We start from the raw sequence: 18,113 nt of genomic DNA on the forward strand, positions 1-18,113 counted from the left end.
TGTATGGGTTCAAAAATGTAATATATTTAAAATGTATTCTAAGCGGGAAAACTACGTGTTGCATCAAAGACAAAGATTACAAAAATCTAATACTGAAAATCTATACCTGCTGCACCAATGTTAGGTCTTCCAATGACAACTCTGATCCTTAGATGCCCTCTAATCCTATCGCTGACGCCATCTATGCCACAGAGGGAATACTTATTATTCTGCTTACAAAACACACAGACTTTAAATTTGAAGTAATAATTAAGGTAAAATTACTTAAGGGTGGTCCTTAACTTTTGGAAAATACTGTAATAGTTCACCCAAACCTCACTTATTTTCTACTCACCCTCATGTCGACTAAGGGTCGGGATTAGTTTCAGAGTCATCCGTCTCTTTTAAAGACAAGTTAAAGTCAAAAATGCATGTCCATTTTGTGTCCGAGGCTTACTTTTTCTTCATCCGTCTACATTGGGATTTACCCTGTCTGTGTAGCATGTTAGCCTTTTAGGATGAAAATATAGATTTTTTAAAAACAATTCTGAACAATTCCTTATGTCGAGGCTTCAATACAAGATGGACATTACAGATGAGCAATATGGAAGTATTTGGGGTTTTTAAAGTTTTTTTGGACAAAGAAAAGTTAGCTTCAGTCACGACCATCAAATTGACATACATTTCTGCCTATAACTCTAAAAGAGAAAGGATGACTCTGAAAATAAACCCAACCTTTAGTCACCAAGAGGTTAAGTTAGGGGTGAACTATCACTTTAATAACTGTCTTTTATTATGTTAAACTATGATACGTATGTGAAGTAAAGTGAAAAGGTGTCATTAATTACATTAAATGAAATCATCGGGAATCATCATTTAACAGGTAACAAAACCACCTTAACATAAAAATGACAAACAGTGGAAGTGTGTGGTGTCGGGGGTTCTTCGGAGGTCACACGTCTGTACTGATGGCTCGTGTGTTGGTGTAGAACTCGGGCTGCTGGCCGCGCTGTGAGTCCCTCAACAAGGTGCCGCGGATCTCGGGCAGAGGCATGGCCAGCGCCTGGTTGTCGTAGTGAGTGGGCATGTAGGTGATCCGCTCACCGCCGTTGCGCATCTCATCGCTGGTCCTGATGTAAAAAGGGGAGTCGTAGGGGGAGCAGGTGGGGCAGTAGGTGCGACGGCCTCCAGAGAGTTTCGTGGGGTTGCTGGGCATGTGCAGCTCGGGCGAGGACAGGGACAGCGGCGTGACCATCGTCCCATCCAGTCCCGAGTCACTGCAGGCGTTGCAGGCAAAGTGTTGCTGAGAGATGGAGCCCGAGTCAGACCCATTGTTCTTGCAACAGTAGTACTGCAGGGAATCACACTCATCGTTAGAACACAGAACGACAGAAAATATAGTCCTACTAACAATTCTATTTAGAAGGTAGGGGTCTAAGAAATATTGATACACTAAAATATCACAATTTATTTTCATGATAAAGTTTTGATATTCAACAACGCTGTCCTGCTTGGAGGGTTTTATTACTTAGAAAATGTTTTTAAATCATATTCTATTTTATGGTTTACATTTCAATTGAGACTTTATAAAATGAAATAATAAGATGTTTATAATTTACCCTATTGTTATCTCAGGGTCAGGGAGACCCGAAGGCCCGAAAACAAAGTGGTGGAGGTCATTCACCTTGACCCAGAGACTACACAAGGGAACCACAAACACATATTTTTTGGGCCCTTTAGGGTTAAAGTGAGCTATACCATTGAAATGCTAATATTTGCAGATTTGGTTAATTTTGTGTTGCAATTAAGCTTCCTGGCCATTGGATGTAAGCGGTCATTACGTTTTCCGCAGCTAAGGCTAAACGAAATCCTGCAAGATCCCGACGATGACTGTGGGCAAGAGGATACAGTCATTCCAGGAGCTTTGAAAATGTGATGTTTGGACATATTTTAGTTTCAAAAAAATGAAAGCAGTATCAACTTCTCAAGAATCATTTTGCAAGAATAGAGTCATGTACTCGGACAATACTTAAAATGTATCATTCTTACTACAATATAACAACGTATCCTAATATATCGTATCGATGCCCCTATATTATGATATGTGTCGTATCACCCAATTATTGCCAATACACACCCTTATTAGAAGGAGTAATTAAAAGCAGCAGCAAGTTGCTTTTTAGCGACAGAGGCATCGACACCTAGAATTCATGATGACCACATAATAATACAGTCAAAGGGCCACCTTTGGGCCATTTTAATTATGTCTGAGCAGGATCCTGTAGATCAGAAAGTGTTAAACTCAATCACACCAGGGGCCAAAATCTTTTGTCAGTCGTGGTTCAACATGCACTCTGTAACAGGATAGATGAGTCTGATTGTGATAATGTCTTTATATTTTTGGAGACATTTTTATAATAATTAAAACAAATACTATAAAAGTAACATTGGCAGTTGATGAAATGAGCTGCTTGGAGGAGGTCTGTTCTCTGGCCTTATGTTTCATGTGCAGCTCGTTGAATACTGACTTCAACAATGAAACCTGTTTCTTCAGTAAAAGGGAAAATAAAGCTGGTAGCAGCAGCTGAACAGCCAACAATAACATCACTAAAGCTATGGTGATAATAGTAATGATATGATGAGCTGAACCGTCACTGTGCAGTACCTGGAGTCGACAGTAGCAGAGCACAGCGATGATACACAGAAGTATCACTGTGGCCAGTATTCCCCCAGTTATGACAACAGTTCCAGCTGTCATCCGACCAGCTCTCCATCCACCTCTGCAACAAAACAACACGTAGATTGGACACCAGCCTGAAAAAAAAACAATGTTTTCTCCTCCAAACTTTCTACTCACATTCAGCAAAGGTGCTTAACACCTGCAGGGACAAGCAGAGGAATTAGACGGTGATGTCAGAGTGAGAGGGAGGAAGGACTTACATCACAGGAGTGTTTTGAAGGAAACTGAGCTGCCAGAGATAAGGTGACGCCACACGGCTGGATCAGAGAGTGGACAACTCTGGAGGGAGAGAAGGAGAACCACATGAGTTCAGTAACTTTACAGGAAAAGGTTGCATAATAGGACTAATATCCATGTCATCACGATGACATGAGAGTTGGACTAGAGAGTTATTTGGTTTATGTATGCATTTCCATTTTTTTTGTTTGATTTTTTAAAAAGATTAAAAATAACTATTTAAAAAAGTTTCTGGAGAAAAAACCCACAATAAGGCTCCCCAACATTACGGCTTTAACTAACCATCTTCTAATAATACTATATTTATTTGAGGAGTTGAGCATATTAACAGGTTTATTTGTTAATTAAATATTTGTATAATAATATGAATGTTTGTAAAATAAATGAGGAATTAACGAGTCAAAAACGTTTCCTTCAAAAAAAGAGAAGAAATTGGACAAAACACGATCATTACTTTAAGTCTACACTAGATGGCAGTCAAAGAACATAAGAAAGAAACAGGATGAATCAAAGGTAGGATAGAAAAATGACAAATTACAAAAATGAGTGTAATTGTTATTAAATCAACCATTATGGATTATGAGAATACTGTTTTCGTCAGAATTTTTCTTATACGTATTTAAATGTCATTCTTACGAAATTATATAATTGGGAAAAGAAACGGATGATTGAATTTTGGTTAGTTTTAAGATTGTCTTTTATTTTTTAGTTGTGTCTGGATTAAGGAAGGTATTGAACGTTTAGTTATTCACAGATTTTTAACTGCTGCACACTCACCATGTTATTATCAAAACTAGCAAACATATAAAGAACCCAAACAACTATTAACCTGACTTCTTTTTAACACATACTACAGAACCAATAACGTTTTTTCATACATCATGAAATTTTTGAAAGGTGAGAAGAGTTCTTTGTTGAAGGTAAACAGCATCAAAGTGCTTTTCATGTTTATCTTTGATGATACAAAAGAAAAGTTAGTAGTACTGCTGATGAAGGGAAACTAAACTGAAACAGTAAAAACAAACAGAATCTAATATGTAACACAACCTGCTGACAAATTTGATGATTACAGAATAATGGAAGAAAAACAGAAGAAAATCCAAGATGAAGCACAGAATTAACATACAAACAACACACAGGAAGAAGAAAATAAAAAAACAAATTCATTGGTGAAGAATTAAATCAGGGAAGAAAATGATTAAACATTATAAGTCATTGTACTTAATGACAACTCATCTCTGCGCAATTTAATTACAAATAAATGAAATATATTAACACAAAAGTCACTACGTTGTTGTATAAATACTGCACAGAATATAGTTTGTTAATGTGTTGATGTTGTTACTAGTCTCCGCCACTAGATGGAAGTAAAGACTCATTTGTATAGATCGACGCTCATGTTCAATCTAAGGATGGAATGTCTTCTCAGATTCTGGGCTGCTTATCTTTCAGGTATCAATCCTTAATAAGCACACAGACCTGACTTCCTACATTAAGGCTATGGTTGCCTTTAGTGACGAGCACGCCCCCCCCACACACACACACACCCAAACACACACTCTGAGTCTCAGACTGGTGGCTATAAAGGTGATGGAGTGGCAAAGAGCTCAGAGGCTGAGGGACTTTCATCTGCACGAAGAGAAGCTACATCTACTCTGGCTGATCGAAGACATCAGTGTGTTGTGACTCGGGGAAACCTGAACCCAGAATCTGTGGAAGAAAATGGATAAAAGAGAAATAAATGCGTCAATAAATCATTTTAACTTCAACTCACACTTCTTCTTGAATGATTTATAAATATGTGGAAGAGACTTCTTCTCTTTTTTTTTTTTTTTAACCATTTTTCTGCCGATCTTAGGTCAGATGGAAGATGGGTCTGCCCTGGGGCTCCCTCACAAGCTAGCAATCCCGAACAGCAGTTGTACTTAGAGTCTCTAACGGATGTCCAAGTGTCTCATATGTTTTATAGGAAGTTTTCATTTTTTTGTTGGAATTCAAACTTCCAGACTTAATGTCCGCCTCAGTGAAAAGAACAATGAAATCATGCAAGATCCCGGTGATCCCAAGAACACCAGGAAACAAGAATCTAGGGTCGTAAGAAAATGTCAATACACTTAAATATCATGATTTTCTTTCAATATACGTCTAAATATTCAATGCATCCTCCAGAGCAATCGAAGAATAAAATCCAGCGAGATCTTGGCGAGGACTGAGGACGAGAGGATACAGCAGCTTTTAAAGCTGGACATATTTTGTTTTTTAAAACACACGAAAGCAGTTGCGACTTTGACAAGAGTCATGTGGTCTGTAAATTCTGCAACACCAGAGTCAAGTACTTGAATAACACTATGAATATATCCTTGTTACTAGAGTATTGCAATATATGGTTTCGCCAGATTATTGAACAGCCCTAGGTGAAATAAAATAAAAATAGTCAATCCCTGATTGAATCATTGTGTTTGTTTGTTTGTCTACTGTGTTATGACCCTTATCTGACCCCATTGACATATTATTCTCCAGACAACCTGACAACTCCTGTTGTTTCCTGACCCTGATCGCCTGTCCATCTTCTAAAGCATCTGAACGACCTTGAATGGGCCGAAAAATGTTTTTGAAGATTGATTTCTGTTTATCCATCCTTAATGTCTTAGTGTGTGGAAAAAAACAATCATTATAAAAGGGTTACTAAAGAACATATAGGTTATTTTAATTTGTACAGTTCCTTTTATGCTTATAGGGGTCCAAGTCATAAAGTCACCCCTGTACATGCAAGAGTGGCATTGGACCGGCAAACCTCTCAGTAATAAGTCGACCCATCTACTGTATTAGCTAAGTTGTACTACGTTTATTCAACCAGATGAATCTTCCTACCTCAATTCTAGCGAAATACATCATGACCAAATACAGGAGAGACTGTACATACCCCTTTTAATACCATTAACATTTACTGAAACATTTCACCTTGTGGTAAACATGGCTTCCATTTCATGGAGACCGTTGATGTGAGTTTATCTGAGGTACCAAATGAAGTCATAAAAGCCACCGTCTGTCTTAGACTCAAATAAAAGCAACATTATTTGCAACGCTGCATCAGCGTACATGGTTTGGAAGAACCCACTCCTCAGCTGAAGGACGTCTGATGAACAGAAAACATCTCATGCATCCAAACAGGATTCATAGTCACAGCTGAAATGTAATTTGTCTAATCCTGTTATCTGCCGTTCCAACGTCTTTTCCTCCGTCTGTTTTCTCTCTCGACATCTCTGGCTCTCCCCGCATGTTGTTTGTGTATTTGTCTGCATCACCAACATCTATTTATTCAACTCAAAAACAACCGGTTGTACAGTCAGTAAAGCCATTCGTTCCAGTTTGCGTATCTATGCCATTCATTAAAGTATCCAGCTTCACAATTGCATTTTTTTTTATTTAAGGAGTATCACTTTTAATGCAATAAATCTTCAAATCTGAGTTGAGTCTCTTGTTTGTCCTGTTTTTTTTTCCAAAGAGATGAGCTGTTTCTGGAGTGAGGGGAATCAGGGCCGCTCCATGTACAGCAAAGCTAAGCACTTTTTGGATTGGACAAGTATTACCAAAGGAAAGTGTGGTAATATGACTGGATCTAGATGTTAGAAATTTTAACACCAGACGAAAAACTACCACAAAATCTGAGTCTGTCAACCATTGTAACACGGTGTGCGGCTACCACAGTGCACAGTGTGGGTATAATGGTTTTACACAACTTTCTAGAATCACTGTAGAAGAAAAAGGTCAACCTTTTTTTTTTTACCAGGCTACTCTGAAGGAATATTTGATATCATTTCTGAGAAGGTTTTACTCTGAAAAAACAATAAAACAGTTTCTAACGTAAAAATGGCCGATGTTCTTTGACGGATCAGTCGAAAAGGACAAAGTTTTTTTTTTTAGTTTTAAAAGGTGAAGTTAATGTGGATGTGCTAAAAGCTGCAGTTCATCAAGTTTCCACTTGAGTCACGAACACACCTGCCCCCCAAAACCACACTTTTACTATATTGCAAACCTATTTTCAACTTGTTAAAAAAAGCTTTTACATCCATATTATATTCATTCTAGGGTCGAGACAGTAGTTTTGGTTACATGACAAATTGCTTAAAAAAAGCCCACAAACTTTTTAAAACAGGCAGATGGAACCATCTTGTAGCAGATAAACACGCCCAGGGCTTTTACTGACTCTGCATCATAGGGATTTGCTTTATGCTTACATACATGTTTTGGACCCTGGAGGCTGGACCGTGAAAATACAGCCTACATTTAACCAGATTGTGGTGCGAAGACAACAGGGGGCCAAAGAAAACACCAAAAACAATTCAGGATGAGCTCATAAAATATTCTGGACACACATGTTAACCAGTTCACTGTGAGGAAGCAGCACACATAAGGAGCCTCGAAGCACCAGTTCTGACTCAAAAGAAAAAAAACAAGATATTTCAGAGACTTAATTAAAACCAGCCACAAAAGGATTTTATATACATATTGTGGTGAACATCCTGTGAACCCTTCATCTCAAATACTTGCAGAGCAGTGCAAGCATATGATACAGGCCGCGGGAAAGAGAAAGTAGACACGCATCCAGACACACAGCCAAACGATACAGGCGGAATTTAAATCCTGGTTTCATGTTTGTCTGTTTAGAATTGTGTTTATAGGAGTCCATGTATGGAGACAAACTTAAAGGTCTTATCTGTCAGTGTTTTATCTGCATCTGACCCATGACATGCATCCAAAAGACACTCTGAGTGGAGCCGGAATACAAATACTTGTGATAATACTAATAATAATATTAAGGTTCCATATACAGTGACCAGTACACACATTTACTCTGACGTACAGTGGTGGGTAAAAGCTTAATCCACTCGAGGTTGGCAGCGAAGATACGAGCACTCTGATTGCTCAGTCATTTTTCAACTGGCCTCGCATCAATATTAGTCACGGAGGAACAACAGCTTGAGCAGTGTGTTTGTGGATTTGCAAATAATAATTTTGTGGACCTCTAGATGTTATTTTAAAATTTTCTGGAAAGAGTATGTCAAGTTGTTCTTCAAGTACTCAACTCCTAGAACACTTTTCTACGCCACTTTAAATTCATAGTTACTCATACTCTTATCAAATCTATATTTCTCCTTAATCCGTATTATTTGTGTGTAAAAATGGGGAGCTAGTTTTAACTCCTAACATCCTGCGTCTTCTAAGGAGTCTAAAGTTGATGCTTAGTTAGGATGAGAAGTGGTTGAGAAGTGAAGGTTTTCTTTAAATATATAATCACATTGCTTCAGCATAAACTCCCGCTATTGTCTTGACCTTGACCTGCACCACGGCTCATCTGTCAACAACGAGCGAACAAAAGAAGTCTCGAGGAAAGCCTTGAAGTCTCATCACTAAGCCTCTGACTTAAGACTCCAAACTCCAGAAAACAGAATTGATTTCCGTCAGGATTTATCTGCAGTCCGGCTTCGCAGTGAGGAGCGGAGGACGGTCCTGACATTAAACATGCACACTCCACGCCGCCTCCCTCGGCTTTATGAGCTCTGCTGAGATTTCATTACAGCGCCGGTCCTGCCGCCCCGCGATACGCCGGCTTCTCTCCTTCGCTTGGCAGAACCCGGGATGGGGTGGCCGGTAATTACTGGACCACCTTTCTGCTGGTCAGCACGGCAGACCCATAAAAGGAAATGAAATATTCCGCCTCCTATCTATGAGGCAATAATGTCGCGGCAATATTACATTAGCATACATTCACATGGTGGTTCTATCTGGGCTGGTGATTAGGTGAGGAAGAGGAAACGACCTGCACTGATGAAGGTTTGATGAACCAGCTCTCATGTCTCTTTGATACACTACACAGTCGGCTAATATGAGGGGGCTTTAATGATACTTCAGACGTACTTTCAGATGTTTAAATCTCTAGAGTAATGGTCCTTTACTGGTCGAGCTTTCAGAACCGCCATCACCACTTAATGACAAGCTCTGACCCAATTCAAGAGAAAAAGAAGCTTTTTCAAATAGTGTGAGAAAAGGAAAAAACTGGGTAAAAACTGCTTGGATTAACGGTTAAAGGGAGGGTTTTTAAAAAAAAAAAAAAACAGGAAAGTGAGAAAGCGAGGTGAGAGGGGTACGTTGGGGGGTACGTTTGCTCAAATCTAGGGTTGTAAGAAAATGTGAATACACTTAAATATCATGATTTTCTTTCAATATACCGTCTAAATATTCAATGTATCCTCCAGAGCAATCGAAGAATGAAATCTTGCAAGATCTTGGCGAGGACTGAGGACGAGAGGATACAGCAGCTTTTAAAGCCCATGTTTGGACATTTTGGTGTCAAAACATATGGAAGCTGTTACGACTGCGTCAAGAGTCACGTGGTCTGTAAATTATGCAACACCAGAGTCAAGTACTCATACAATACTATAATACTGCAAATATATTGTTGTACCTACAGATACAGATAGATATGGTGCTCCTGTATCATGATACGTATCGTATCCCCAGATTATTGCCAATACTCTAGTCCCTAGTCATATCTTTACTATCAAAAACCAAGATGTTACCATTAAAGTATGTCTGCTTCATCTGAGCAGGAATTATGTTGTCAGACACATTGAAAAAGAACAGTGTGTGTCAGGCAATTCTCCTATTTTACAGCTAGAAGTATTGTTCAAGACTAAGAACAGATCTGACGCAACCATAAAATGACAAAAACCACAGGAGCAAAAGATCAAAACCCTAATATTCTTTGATTGCGACACACTTTAGTGCCATAACCAATCACTGATTGAGAGGAAACTCAATATATCTTACGAAGCTACAGCTATTGAAACGGCTTAAGCCAGGCTCCTTGAATCCACAAGGGTTGAAGAAAAAACGAACAAACCGGGCTGAAATCAGGAACCTTCTTTGGTTTTGGAAATGAATGTTTTAGGATTCCTCACATCAGCAGAATCACAGTCAAAGCTCGGCTCCAGATGATGTTTTATTCAGAGCTGAATCTGTTGAAGCTCACATCTGATGGCATCTGACTCCCCCCACTGAGCCCAGAGATGGTCTGAGTAATAAAACTGACTCTGGATGTTGATATAATAAGCAGCTGGTTTACGCTCAGGGCTTTCTAAACTACTGTGGGAGGTAAACAACAGGGCCGCGGGAACAACGGGGACTGACATTGATGGACATGAATAAGTGGAGTCAGGACGAATACTGTTTTAGTTCAACCCAGAGACTTAATCTGTGAGTTTTTCCTGGGTCTGCCCTGGAGCCTCCTCCCTATTAGACAGAACACCTCTCCAGGGAGGCAAGACAAGACGCATGATCCATCCTATATGAAGCCACCATCTGCTCTACTCTGAACCTCTTCTGGGAGACTAAATTTCTCATCCGATCTTTTAGAGAGAGTCCAGATACACTACGGCAAACTAAGCAAAGGGCAGTTCGCTTCATGCATTCCCTTTTGTGTGTTAGTGGAGAGAAAAAACCCCCAGAACATTTACAAATTATTCTGAAAGCTAGCAAATTCATGATATGCATTTATGTCAACTTAATAAAACTGCTTTGATTGAACACTTCTTTTCCAGTTTATTTCCGTTTCATTTGTCCTTTTATCAAATCTTTTTTCCCTCAGAAAACATTGTTTTTAACTTACATTCACTCTAAAGGATACCGTTTTTTTTTTTGTTTTTTTGCTCACAATCAGATAATTTAATGTGGCCATTATATGGCCAAAACCAGCCCTACAAGGGAATTTTTGTCTAGGACTTTAAATGCTTCAAGAATAAACATTTAATTTTAGTATCCACACACACAAATAACACAAGACAAGAAGTAAATTTACCAAACAAATACAGCTGGGTTTAAATATTAATAAAACAAATAAATCATAATGTATTATTTGTGAATCTATTGACTGAAATGTTCATTTGGAATATGAAAACCAATACTATAACTATATACACATTGTAAACATAAGCCAGAGAAAAAATATATTGAGATATAACTTTTTAAAACTCAGTCAAGGTCAACTAATGTGTTGATTTGAATGTGTCTTAAATAAATCCCTATTGTACTGATCAGTATGTGTCCGTTTGTAATAAAACTATTTTAATTGAAATGTTTACATTAGAAAATGTGATAAAGCCCCGCCCACTGAAAGGGCTTAATTTTTCTGAACCACACTCACTCTGCTATTATTGGTCAAGCATTAAGGTTTGTCACAGCATGTCATCAATCCCGGAAGTTGAGGCATGATTACACCTGACTAAAGGGGGAGTCAAGACCAACATTACGTCACGTTGGACTTCGTCCTCGTAACCTCTCGTTTGCTGAGATTTCAGACACGTGAGAACTTTAAAGTAAATACTTTAAAACATTGTCACAATGAGGAACTTAAACAATAAAAAGCATTGATATTACCTTTAGATTTGCTTGTCTATTTCCGTATTTTTCAATACATTTCTATGGAAACATTCTTTATGTTATTTCCTATTACGTGTCTGGTTCTTATATCCCGGTTATGAATATATTACTTAAACTAAGTATTTATCGTTGTTATTTGGACAAGCATATGAACAAAAGTTAATAAATTAAACTACATTTTTATGGATTTAAATAATCTAGATTTTGGATTGTTGTTTTATTTACTTTCTTGCATGATTAATTCAAGTAACTTCTCGCTGTTTTCAATGTCAAATTAATAATTGTCCTTATTTATCACTCTTGAGTTCTCATGACAAAAAAACTAAATATTTTCACAGCAATTAATAAATCAGGGCTGGTTCATTTCAAGAAAACTATGTCCGATGCTCTAAAAAAGGTGAATATTTGAACAGTGCATGTGTTAAATTGTATTTATATGCAAGTCAGGCTGCTTCTGTCTACGTCCTAAATGTGCTTATTCCATGAGTCATCATCGATTGAGTAGCCAGCAGCTACGTTTGCAGATAAGCGTGTTCCAAAAGCTTGCAGCGCTGCCAAAAACCCTTCCTATGACTCCACTCAACCTCATCCAGACGCAGCAGATTTCAGCACCGTGGGAATGATGAGTTATGGACTCGGCCCAGTAAAGCGTTTGATTGATTCAAATCTGGTCATGTTGGTTCCGTATGGCGCTCATTTGCCCGGAATCCATGTCAACAGATGAGACTTGCTGCTAAAAACGGAGACGGAATCACCTCATTTTAACTTTGGTTTGTTCTGGAGATGCAGAATTAATTCATCTTCCGTCTTATATAATCAACCTGGATTCCAAAACACGGTTTACATGCGGGAATATTTGCAGTCCCAGCAGGATGAAAGAGTCATTTGGGATTGAGGATGAATAAAAAAAACAAAACAAAACAATCTGTCGGCTTAAACTGTTTATTCTACGCGAGACAACTCGGTCACACACGAATATACTCTTCTTCTCCCTAGGATCTTAGGAGGGATTCAGCTCAACACGTTATTCAATTCACCTTGAGTTCAAGTTGTGTACTGAGCAAACTTTATTTAACTATGACATGAACTAGGAAAGCACTGGGACCATGCAAACCTCTGCCTAAGACAACATTTACATGAGTTCTTAAAGACGGCATATAATCAAAACTATAATGTATCTTTCTTGCTAGTACTTACTAGAGGAATGTATTGGCAACAATGATATGTATCAGAATACAGAGACATACCAATATATTGCGATACTGTCGATATAAGGATATATTTGTAGTATTGTCGAGTACTTGACTCAATTTACGGACCACATGACTCTTGACGAAGTTGTAACTATCATTTATTTTGAAACAAAATAAGTCAAAACATGCTGTGCTGGGGTCGACTGTATCCTCTTGTCCTCTGCTGAAATCTAGCAGCCGGATGCTTGATTGCAACACAAAAAGCCTTCTTATTGAAATTAATACAGAATCAATGTATCGTCACCCTAAGTACACAGGGGAGCTAGCAGCAGCACTTTCAACTTGTAAAGGATAAAACCTTTAAAGAATTCGAAATTATGTTCATCAGTATATAGGTATTCTTTTTATTCCTTTAAAAAAAATCCTAAAAATTGTTGTTTTTACAAAACTGGCAGACAAACCTTTTCGGATTCTGATTCAAACCTGCTTCTTAAACCAGGGAAATTGACCATCGTATTGGTCCAGATAAGCTTTAGCCCCTGTGTGTTATCCCAGGGTCAAGGTGACCCGAAGGCCTGAAAACAAATGTCTGCGTGGTATCCCTTGTGTTGACCCAGAGACAACACAAGGGTCAAAAACTTTAACCTAAAAATTAAACATTTGCCAACTTGTCATGGTGCAGTGGAACGACAACTGATTTGGACAGGACCGGATTTGCAGACATTAAATCGATTTTAATGAATAACCTTACCTGATAATATAACTACATAATTTCCGCCAATGCACATCCCTCCATGATGACAGTGTCGCTCAACAACATTTCATGAGTTGGATACAGCGATCTTCTAAATGCCAAATCAGCAGTTTTTATTGACAGTTGGTGGATCCAATAACTTTTTAATATTGGTAAAGATACCAATACTTTCTTTTCGATGTTGGTTCCTGAAGGATAATGTTTTCAATACCAATTTATCAGACAATTTCTAACAGAATTAAAATACCATTAAACATCCTGTTTCACACTGCAAGCAGTTTTCTTGCAGAAAAAAAAAAGTAACAAAAGACATCCTGTGCAGCGAAAAATGTAAATTTGCTAACAAGAGACAAATTAGTCCGATGTTCACCGTCTTTGTCACTTATTAGTTTTTCTTCAGGAAAACTATTTGATGGATATTTGATCACAGGGGGAATCGAAACTTGGCACCGAAAGACGAAGCCTACTTACGACAAATTGGCCAATTGGTTATTTTTCCAACTTGCAGAGGTTCAATCAGCTGGACCTTTACAAACTTTGCTTCTGTAACTCTGTAAAGTCAATTAAATTTCAAATGGACTTACATTAACAATATAACAATATCAGAGACAAAGCAAAACAGACAAAAATGCTATATTTTACAACAATACAATTATAAAATCAACCACCTTTGGGGACAAGGTTTCAAACTGTAATGTGACAACATTTGACAGGTATTCACTTCTGTTGTGGCCCTTTTATTTTCTTGTGATTTTTGTTTAAAGGGAATTTTTTTTTATTGCTTACCTTTCAAAGACTATTGGACGATGGAGAACACCACACATGGTTGACAAGTCTTGCAGCATCAGTTCACATTGTGAGCTGTTTTGTGCAACATCATGGTTTGACAACCAAACACAGGTTGAATGGAGGACAATTATATCAGCAGAGGCACAAACCGAATACACTCTGTCATCTGGAATCAAACCAAATGCATCCATCACCAAAGGAGTTCTTAACTCTCCCACGACAGCAGCGGCTCATCTCACCTCTGATAGTCGGGTGATCCTGCTAACTTCTCAGAGAGCCTCTCCGGTTCACACACACCGTAGTAACACATGGAAGCTGATACTGGTGTCACTGGAGGACGGAATGATGACCCACGATCTACAGCAGTTCATATTTTAAGATAGTTTAAAATTCTATCCCATTATTCACAGTTGATTGTGTATGATGTTCTGGCCACTTCAAACCACTGGAGTGTCGAAGAAGACACTTTTATATAAAAATTTGAAGATACAACATCTCAGACAATCGCTAACTAATGATCTAGCTTTTCAAAATGGACTTGCTCCTGCTGCTAGCTCCACGGTAAAGAATCTGGGTGTATGCTTTGACGAGGACTAACTCACACATAAAACAAATCTCACGGACCGCCTACTTCCACCTTCGTAACATTTAAAAAATCAGGCACTTCCTTCCTTTGGATGCTGCTGAGAAACTCATCCATGCTTTTGTTACCTCCAGGCTGGACCATTGTAACTCTCTTCTGTCAGGATGTTCTTCAGACAAGAAGTCTCTCGGAACTCTTAAGCTCATTCAGAACTCTAAGAGGAGCGAAAACATTTCCCCTGTGCTGTCCTCTTTACATTGGCTTCCAGTAGAATTTAGAATACAATTTAAAATCCTTCTCTTAACCTATAAAGCTTTACATGACCAATCTCTAAATGTAGATTTGGAGCCAGGGCCTTCAAGCAGGGTTTTCAAGCCCCTGTGCTGTGGAACCTACTACCGGCTTCAGTCCGGAGGGCAGACACCCTCTCTATCTTTAAAAACAATCTTAAAACCTTACTTTTCAATAAAGCCTATAATTAGGAATGACTCGGTCTCTGCCTGAATCGTTTTGTTTATCTTAGCTTAGATTTAGATTGCTGGAGAAGTTTTAGACTTGAAACTCTGTATATCCTTTCACACCTGAGCCAAGACTCCCGGTATCTGGAGTCTGTACCCAACCAATTTTACTTTTGTGCTTGTTTATGATTTAATGGTTTTACAATTTTATTATAAATTAACCAATATACATAGATTTGCTTAATAATAACATGACTATCTTTTTATTATAATTTCAAACTTACTTTCAAAACCTTTTTTATTTTTATCAGTTGTTTTTATCGTTGTTTTACGGTTTATAGTTCAATGAAGTGTGTGTGACAGAAGAGGTACAATTAACATTCAAATATTCATGCCAGATGGTAGCAGTCATTACTTCCTCCACAGCGAAAGGAACAATGAAACCCAGGAAGATAGCAGTGATGACTGAGGATGAGAGGACACTGTCCACTCCAGCTGATTGTTGGACATATTTTGGTTGTAAAACAAGAAGTTACGACTTCGTCAAGAGTCATGTGGTCTGTAAATTCTGCAACACCAGAGTCAAGTACTTGAACAATACGAAAAATGTATCCTTGTCACTACAGTATCACAATATATTGTATCTTTGCCCCTGTATCGTAATATGTACCATACCACCAGTTAAATGCTATCCTTCTCTTGAGACCAGATATTTTGTAAGGCACGACTGTTAATTCCTCCTGATGACTCAACACATTACTCAACAATGACACACTGAACCTCGGTTGCTCTTGTAACTTCCACCGGTTGACATCAAACATCTCCGATGAACAACCCTGGAGACCAGAGATGTCGTCAAACAGGGCCGACACGCAACAAGGCATCAACGTTTTGTCTCCCGTCCGGAATTAAACCTGAATCCCACTCTGGCCGGCGAGGTGTGAGCGTGAACGACACGGTATTAATAAAGATCCGCGGGGAGCCGTCAGGGCTGTTAACGCAGCTATAGCTGTTTCCTAAATTAACCGAGGTTAATAAAATATTTAGTTCCTGGCCAGACTGCCGTGGAGCGACTTCGCTCTGACGGACGAGGCTCTGCTGGCAGATGGTCGTAATTTGCGTTAAACCGTCGGCACGCCCAGCCTCTGTCGGGCGAGAGGATTCAAAACATTTTGTCGTGTCGCTGCTGTGTCGGAGTGAAGGACACCTCTGGTGATACTTCCTGTGTGTGGAGGAGAGGAAGCTGCTCAGTCAGGCTGTGTTCCTGCTCTGGGAAATGGGTCAGAGAAGCACCAGTTCTCACGCAGAGTCACTGAAGTGGAGGTAAAATATTACCAAATGTTCACATAATGTCCCAAATCTGACAAAATGAATAAGCTTGTTATTATGGTCTGCAAGCGAGTTTTAATGTTGTTACTTAATAAGCTAATACAGCTATTCAGAGGTGAGGTTAAATTAATATTTAATAATTGAATCTGTAAGTTTAATGTATTTATTTTGTTATTCGTTTCTTCAGTTTTTGACGTTTGTTCCTAAATTTGCTTAAAAATCTTAAAGAAACTTTTATTATTAGCATGCTAGCATTGGATAAACAAAGTTGCTTCAATGCTAGCATGCTAGCACAATAATTCAATATTTTTCAAGTTTCTCTCCAAATTTAACATTAATGTTTAGTCAATATTAATAGCGTTTAAAGCTGACAATTATCAGTTCAATAAACAATTTTTATTTAATTATCACACGCATTAATGTAGCATGGATCCGTTGCCAAGAACTTTACGATTTCCTCGCTTCATTTTTTTTTGCCAATTCCCTAATTTTCTGTCTTGCCTTTAAAAAAAACACTTTCACCAATTCCACAACTCATGTCCAGAGCCAATGTTAGTGTTCATATCTCTGACCCTTAGGCAAGTCTGAGACCCCCATAAGGATCACATATTAAGAGTCGTTATTTATATCAATTTTAAATAAGAGTTGCAAGAGTCACTTGAAGCTGGATTCAAACCTGCGACCTTCTGGCTGTGAGGCTTCAGCACAATAAAGTAATTTACCTCAGCGCTCAAGGCTTCTTTAAAAACTGTCCTTCTTGGTGCAAGCCATGAAGTGCTCTACTCCGAGTCCCAACAGCATCCAAAGAGCGTTAGAAACAAGTATAAAAGCTAAGAAGGGATTTCAAAATAAAAGCTGAGGTTTGAAGCTCATGTAAAGTCCCCATGAAGGTACAGGACCTACAGAAGAACAACATGCTTCACACACGAGATTATATCTATTTTCATCTTCCCGAGAGAATCCCAGCATCTCTCCTCCTCTTACCAAGATTGTATCTTCCGCTCTCTTTCGCTAGAAGCCACTAAAGCTGGTGTCTGCCCTCCATCTCCTCCATCTCCTCCATTAGAGATGAAGCCTCAGCATCAGGGTCACTGACCACACTCAGCCTCAGCACCAGCACTGACCCCAGATCTGTTTTTTTTTCAACTTTTCTCTGCACTCACCTGACACGCGCGGGTCTGGAGGAGCATGAGAAGTCAGCAGCATCCTTCAGGAGGAGGAGGAGGAGGAGAGCATGTGTGACGCGACGCAACTTCTTCAGTCCAGACGGAGAGAGGAACCGCAAAAGAATCCGGGCTCGGTGGTTCTAGCGGGTCTGGACAGAGACTCGCGCAGCTTCGTGGCACCAAAACGACATTTTACGCATTTTCAAGAACAAGTTTTGGAAGAAAACCCACGGAGTCCGGGACTGTGGTGGAGGAGAGGATGCTGGTCCTGCTGGAGCTGGAACATCACACTTGTGCTCTCACAAGTCCAGGAGCAACAATGACGGAACCAGATGGTGGGCGGAGCCTGGACGGGTACCGCCCCGAAATAAAATGACCATTTAAAAAAAAAGAAATTATTTTATTAAAAGACAAGAAAATACCCAGCGCTAACACTAATACAAATA

General features: G+C 38.9%; 1 protein-coding gene across 1 annotated transcript; it reads right to left on the reverse strand.

Annotated features, from left to right (window-relative positions):
• Positions 1–456: 456 nt before the first annotated feature.
• fam163ab (family with sequence similarity 163 member Ab) lies at positions 457–17,897 on the reverse strand. Its single transcript, XM_087783034.1, has 5 exons — positions 17,665–17,897; positions 2,920–2,998; positions 2,837–2,858; positions 2,645–2,759; positions 457–1,330 (listed from the first exon to the last, which is right to left on the reverse strand). Exons 4-5 carry the CDS (start codon positions 2,735–2,737, stop codon positions 932–934), a joined length of 492 nt encoding a protein of 163 aa, XP_087639160.1. The 5' UTR covers positions 2,738–2,759; positions 2,837–2,858; positions 2,920–2,998; positions 17,665–17,897; the 3' UTR covers positions 457–931.
• Between the last annotated feature and the right edge of the window lie 216 nt (positions 17,898–18,113).

Source organism: Callionymus lyra, chromosome 2, assembly GCF_982586985.1.
Source record: "Callionymus lyra chromosome 2, fCalLyr1.hap1.1, whole genome shotgun sequence".
Lineage (NCBI taxonomy): Eukaryota > Metazoa > Chordata > Actinopteri > Syngnathiformes > Callionymidae > Callionymus > Callionymus lyra.

What these genes read in the sequence shown, in the direction of transcription:
- fam163ab (XM_087783034.1), bottom strand. Translation starts at nt 2,737, where the DNA reads ATGACAGCTGGAACTGTTGTCATAACTGGGGGAATACTGGCCACAGTG. An exon ending in TCTGCTACTGTCGACTCCAG is followed by an intron (nt 1,331 to 2,644) that starts GTACTGCACAGT and finishes GATTCCCTGCAG; the next exon opens with TACTACTGTTGCAAGAACAA.